A 6,467-nucleotide genomic window follows, 5' to 3' on the forward strand; every position below is an offset into this window, starting at 1 on the left:
CGTTGGACAGGGGTCATACTTAGCATGTTTCAGTAGACTACCAACCGTATGCGCTCGATGAACAGGGTATCTATACCACAGCATCTATATAGATGGCAACTACTACCCATGTTGATGATCTAGCTAAACAACCATAATGGAGGTGCTACTTTTACGAAGACTCGGTATCAACCTCTCATGTCGTCTCGTCTTGCGAGCTTTTTCATTCTGACTTGTTTCTTCTGGATTAACAGTTCCTTGGCTGCTTCCAGCGAGACCAGCGTCACTGTCAATGCTTCCGCAGGAGCAGCCCTCGTCGACGATAAAGTCCAACGGCAAGGATGGACGTCACAGCCAAACGGTCGAGGCACCCTCGATATCATATGGAGCTGCGCCTTCACCATGTTTCTTTGCTCCTGGTCAATTCTCTGCCTCAATGTGCCGGGGCCTGATGACACCGCGTTCAAGGTGTTGAGACGAAAGGTCTATCTAACCACCCTCGCTCTCCTGGGCCCGGAGTTCATCTTCCAAATCGCTCTAGCGCAGTGGGAATCTGCACGTCGGTCCGTACGGGATTTCCATGCGTCTGGATATACGCAATGGACGATGACCCATGCCTTCTATGCTGACATGGGCGGGTTCGTCCTCCAGACCCGAGACTGGACGCCGTTTCCAATCGACGCTAAACAGCTCCATTACTTGGTCACAGAGGGATACATCGACCTCCCCAAACTCGACAAGCGGGTGATTGTGGACAAGAACAAGGTCGACGGCATGCTGCGGTTCATCACACTCTGCCAGATCTTCTGGTTTCTCGTCAATATCACTGGACGGGCGGTGCAACACCTGGCCATCACAACAGGAGAGCTGACGACGGCTGCATTTATTGTGTGCAGCTTTGGGACGACTTACTGCTGGGTGCACAAGCCAGCAGATATCACAACGCCCGATGTGATAGAGACTGACGTAAGCATTGCCCAGATCTTAATCAGGGCCGGGGATCGGGCGAAGAAACCATACAGCCGCACCCCGTTGGACTTTGTAAGTCGCAAGGAGTGGCAGTGGTCGTTGTATTGGTCGAACTGGATCAACATCCTCCGCAATATGGGCATTGTCTTCGGGCCACGCGTCCGGCCGGTGAATCGCTTCGAGAATACCATCATCCCCGAGCCGTCGCGGGCCGGGTACTGGGTGTCTCTTCTCGTGACGCTCATTTATGCCTCGATTTTCATCTGCGGTTGGAACTACAGCTTTCCGACCCGGGCGGAGAAAATTCTCTGGCGTGCAGCGTCGGTGGGGGTGATGGGCTGCCTGTTCGCGTACTGCGCCATCAGCGAGTTTGCCTTCTCCGTCTACCCATCGATCCAGCAGCGCTTCTTCCCTGCGATGGGCAAGCAGGATGAGGAAGGCCAGCCCCGGAGTCGCCGTCAGCGGATCGCCCAGGAGAAATCACGGTTGAAACGGATCGCGATGACCGTGGCGGATTGCTGCCGCAACAACTCGTTGGAGCAGGACCCGGACTTGACCGTGCCGCTCAAAGCCATCCTGCCCATGTACGTCGTCGGGTTTATTTACTGCCATTGTCGGACGTATATCTTGTTCGAGGACATTCTGGAGTTGCGCTCGCTTCCGGCAAGCGCGTATATGACGGTGAATTGGACGAATATCCTTCCGCATCTGTGACGTTTCTTTCGTCATTTCTTAGAGATCATCATCATCTTCTCTCTCTTCTTTTTTTTTTCCTTTTTGACGAAATACAGTGCAGATACCGCGCAATCAGTACGACGCCGCAAGGAGTCTGCATTTTGGTCAAATTACACCGGTGAAGAAGACGAAGCGGAAAAATAAAAGAAGGTTGATTCATCATTCGGAAATATGCAGCATAGCAGATCAGATATCATCACATCATGTGTACAGTACATAAGCATATCGCTTGTGCATCGTTCTGTACCAGCCAATTCATGCCAACAACGTGTCATCACATGAGAAGAATCATCCTGCACCGGACTCGATCGAGAACTATAACTCGTAAAAGCAGAATATGACAGAATTGACTTCCCAACTCATTGCACCTTCTTTGCTTCCCGGGGCCTGTCAGTGGTCGACGGCTTCTTCGCCGTGACGGCGACATATCGCCAGATATGGGAGCCCCTGTAGGCCTCGACGCCGGCGACGGTGTTGATGAACCAGCGCTCGAGCCCGAAGAACTTGATGAAGATGTACGGCAGATACGCGCATATGAAGAACAGCCGCAGCATGGGCCTCACATGCACGGAGAGATCGGTGACCTTGACGTCGGTAAAGCCGGCCTCCTCCATCATCGCCGGCAGCACGCCCTGGTCGAAGAGCGTGTTGGCCGGCATGGCGGCGTACTTGTTGATCGACTCGAGCGTGGTGACCAGCTTCTCGGACGCGGCCTGCAGCGCGGCCTCGCGCTGGCGATGATCGTACTCGTACAGCGCAATCGAGCCGCCGGGCTTCAGCACGCGAAAGAACTCACCCAGCGCGGCGGCCGGGTCGGTCGCATGCACGAACGTCTCCATGGTGTAGACGCCGTCGACGCACTCGCTCGGGAAGTGCTCCAGATGGTGGTAGTCGCCCTTGCGGACGGTGACGGCATTGTCGAGCCCGGCGGCTTTCACGTTGCGCCGCGCCTTGACGAGGTGGTGGTCGACGACGTCGATGGCCTGGATGCGCAGCCCTTTGCGCGCCAGATGGATGGCAACGTGGCCGACGCCGCAGCCGGCATCGAGCACCTCCGCGCCGGCCTCCAGCGCCAGCGACTGCGACAGGTGGTCCTCCATCGCGCGGAGGGCTTTCCCGATGGGAAACGGCCACCAGGTGTCGGTCTCATAGTAGCCAAAGTGTCTGGTGCCGCCCAGGAACAGCCGGTAGCCTATCCGCGACTCGAGGGAGCAGTAGTACGACTGGAGGGACGGGTTGTCGTTGATGAGGGGCTCCTGGTCGGATTCAGCCATGGTGGATGTGCGACAAGTTGAATGATGGTGATATTGTCTGTTCGACAGATATGTATTTCTCTTCTGTCTTCCGTCTGCTCTGGCAGCAACGTTGACTTAAGCGCCGTGGCCTGTGAAGGTGCGTTGCTAGCCTTGCCAGTGGGTCGCGCGCCCTCGAATGGCAGGGCGTATCTGCAGGATGCGACAGTAGGTTAATCATTAGCGACCGGGGAATTGCTTCATATCAGAGCGTAATTGGGTCGTGGGAGACAGGCAAGGCTGGCACTGCCCCCGGGCCAGGGGGCTAGGGCAGCCCAGCCACCCGGAGATGTCGTTGCACCGCAGGAATCATCACCAGAGTTGCTGCTGTATCACGTCCTCGATGCGATCGGATCAGGGACGGATAGTAACCATGGTCCATGACTCCATCGGCATCATCTCCATCGCCCCGCCCCTTAGCGACTTACGGAGATGGTTCCGCCCGCCCGCTACTAAGCGAGCGCCATCATCGTGATCCTCGAATCGGGAGTCTGTGCTACGCGCCGTGGTGGCTCTTCCACCGACGCCAGGTGACTGGACTTCAAATTCATCAAGATGCCTAGTCTGGGCAGGAGATATACTGTACTGTACTTATCTGGTAAGTTTATCCAGTGCAGAGATAACTATGCAGTGCAGGCTGTTCCGCATATCTAACCTCGGTAACCGCTTCCCCTCCCACCTCCGCCACTCTTTTATTATTGCGAGCTGGCTTATTTGTTGTACTACCTACTTACTGTAGTTTGATATTTGGCTTGTAAACAGAGCTACATGACTATGGGTACCTATGTCCATACATATTCTAAATTAATTGGGACGTAATCCTTATCAGCCTGAGGCCAATGCGGGGATTCCGAATCGAGTTAAAACCACGTGCCTTTCTACCTGCCCACCTTAGGTAACTGGCATCCCACTTATTACCGTCAGGCTCTTTCTCTCGTGAGGTCTGGACTTGTGGGTTGTTTTCCTGATGAATGTCTTTGAAATTCGTTTCTGCTAATTACGTCTAGTTAGATATTTGGCAAGCGGTGTCTCAGTCCAGAAACTGTCTTTTCTAAGAGAACAGGACACAGTGTACAGTGACGGCTCTAATTTCCAAAAACAGTCATAAGAATGGCGACTACAAATTCTTCGTCTTCATCGTCATCGTCATCCACTTTCCACGGATGGATAGCTCACTCTGCCACCTCTCCCCTAGAATATGGTACCTTCGAGCCCAAACCTTTCGCAGATACCGACGTCGAAATCAGAATCACGCATTGCGGCATCTGCGGCTCGGATGTCCATACCATCCATTCCGGCTGGGGTCCGACAGACTACCCCTGCGTCGTCGGCCATGAGATCATCGGCATCGTCGAGCGAGTCGGGTCGCAAGTCAGCTCACAGGACATCACCGTCGGCGCCCGCGTGGGTGTTGGTCCGCTGAGCAAGTCCTGTCTGAGCGCGAACTGTGACATGTGTTCTGCAGGTCGCGAGAACTACTGCTCGCGCCCGGTTTGGACCTACAATTCCCGGTATCCGGACGGCAGCAAGGCGTATGGAGGCTATGCGACTCACTGGCGAGGCCCGGCGCATTTCGTCTTCAGAATACCCGACGCGCTGCCCTCTGCTGAAGCGGCGCCGCTGCTCTGCGGCGGGCTGACCGTGTATTCGCCGCTGATCCGCTATGGCGCCGGCCCAGGCAAGGCTGTCGGCATCATCGGCATGGGTGGGCTGGGACACCTGGGGATTCTCTTCGCGAAGGCGCTCAACTGTGACCGGGTGGTAGCCATCTCGCGCAGCTCGAGCAAGCGCGACGACGCGCTCAACGGGCTAGGCGCAGATGCGTTCATCGCGACGGACAACGAACCGGACGAGTCGTCGAAAGGCGAAAACAAGCCTTCTTATTCCTGGGCTAAAACGCATTCCCGCACCCTCGATCTGATCATCTGCACCGTTTCGTCGCCCAACATGCCCCTTGCGCAGTATCTGCGCCTGCTCAAGATCGACGGAACGTTCGTGCAGCTCGGAGCGCCGGAGGAGCCGCTGCCTGCGATCCAGGCATTCTCGCTCATCCAGAAGGCCGTCAAGGTGACCGGGTCGAACGTCGGGACGCTTCGCGAGACGAGGGAGATGCTCGAGTTCGCGGCGCAGAAGCGCCTGCTTCCTTGGGTGCAGACGCGGCCGATGAGCGAGGTAAACGCTGCGCTGAAGGATTTCGAGGCTGGGAAAGCGAGATATCGATATGTGTTGGTGAATGAGACGGATAGCCAGGCGAGGCTGTAAATCGGCATACTGAAGATTGTCATCATTCGCACTGTTAGTTAGAGTACAGAAGAACAGAGTACTGGTTTAAATCAAGTTAGAAGGACTAGTCTCGACATGCCATGACATGACATGACGTTCTTCCCAGCAGCATCACGCTCATTCAATATTCCAAATAAGCAGCTAGCTGATCAACAGCAAGCAAACACGCACACATGAAAAAAAAAAGAACAATAACAATTTCCCATCGAGCATCACCCATCGTCACGATCTCAGCTACCAAGCTTTGTCGTTGTCGTTTTCAATCCCCAAAACAAGAGGAAAGAATCCACGTCTGCTTTGCTTCATCATCGATCACGACGGCTGCTGTCCTGCTCTCCTCCCTCCAGTATCCCCAGTATTATTATAAATTCTGGAGTGGATCTTCCGTTTAGAACCTGCACCCTTTCTGACTTTCTGATGAAAAAAAAAAAGCTATACTTCTTGCAAACAAGTATAGTATTGCATAAATCACATCATAGGTGCTGCTAGAAGCACCTCAGCTGCTGTTTCTCAGGCCAGTCTTTTTTTTCTTTTCCTGAAAAAAAAAGAGGGGTCAGGTGATCCTTTTTGTTACGATTTTTATTAACTCTGAGGCTTTTTTTTGCCAAGGACGAGTACGAGGACGAGGAGGACAGCTGCAAAGTCTGCTCTTGTTTTTTTTGCGCGGGAACAAGGACGCGTTTGCGTTTTGGTTTTTATATTTTCTTTCTGCTGCTGCCTTTTTTTTTAAAAAAAAATTAGGGAAGAAACCGTGGAACTTAACTTGTTTTCGGCATGACAAACAACCTTCGCTGCCTGCCTGCGGATGATGCCTGCCGTTCTGTTCAGCTACCTAGGTAGGTACCTTGGTAGCGACCAGACCCGATCTGATCTGACTTTCGTCATCTTCTAATGTCTCGTGTGGTGGACGATGGCTCGTGATGGCAGCGTACGTATATATAGATGTAGTCTGATGTAGTCTGATGTAGGTAGGTATAGGCAGACGTGAAAGAAAAAAAATGTTACCTCAGTCAACAGCAGAGTCAATTCATCGACTTTCCTGTTTTCTTCTGCTCTTGCTGAGATTATGTGACTGTGTGACTCGTCGAGTGCTTTTCTTTTCATTTTCCTTTCTTTTCTTTTTTCTGATCGGGTTTCCATGATGATGATGATGATGATGATGATGATGATGATGATGATGATGATGATGATGATGATGGAANGTCCCTT

At 53.2% G+C, this 6,467-nt stretch overlaps 3 protein-coding genes across 3 annotated transcripts; 2 read left to right on the forward strand and 1 right to left on the reverse strand.

Moving 5' to 3' along the window:
- Nucleotides 1-381: 381 nt before the first annotated feature.
- On the forward strand, nucleotides 382-1,805 carry T310_7524 (Uncharacterized protein; the record flags this gene model as incomplete). The annotated part of the gene is made up of 2 exons (XM_013469688.1): nucleotides 382-1,532; nucleotides 1,745-1,805. The coding sequence occupies 2 exons, from the start codon at nucleotides 382-384 to the stop codon at nucleotides 1,803-1,805; spliced, it is 1,212 nt and encodes a 403-aa protein (XP_013325142.1).
- Nucleotides 1,806-2,042: 237 nt separating this feature from the next.
- On the reverse strand, nucleotides 2,043-2,957 carry T310_7525 (Sterol 24-C-methyltransferase; the record flags this gene model as incomplete). The annotated part of the gene is made up of 1 exon (XM_013469689.1): nucleotides 2,043-2,957. One exon carries the CDS (start codon nucleotides 2,955-2,957, stop codon nucleotides 2,043-2,045), a length of 915 nt encoding a protein of 304 aa, XP_013325143.1.
- Nucleotides 2,958-4,085: 1,128 nt separating this feature from the next.
- Nucleotides 4,086-5,237, forward strand: T310_7526 (Alcohol dehydrogenase (NADP(+)); the record flags this gene model as incomplete). The annotated part of the gene is made up of 1 exon (XM_013469690.1): nucleotides 4,086-5,237. The coding sequence occupies one exon, from the start codon at nucleotides 4,086-4,088 to the stop codon at nucleotides 5,235-5,237; it is 1,152 nt and encodes a 383-aa protein (XP_013325144.1).
- Between the last annotated feature and the right edge of the window lie 1,230 nt (nucleotides 5,238-6,467).

The sequence above is a fragment of the Rasamsonia emersonii genome, assembly GCF_000968595.1.
Source record: "Rasamsonia emersonii CBS 393.64 chromosome Unknown ctg1118621760555, whole genome shotgun sequence".
Classification (NCBI taxonomy): Eukaryota; Fungi; Ascomycota; class Eurotiomycetes; order Eurotiales; family Trichocomaceae; genus Rasamsonia; species Rasamsonia emersonii.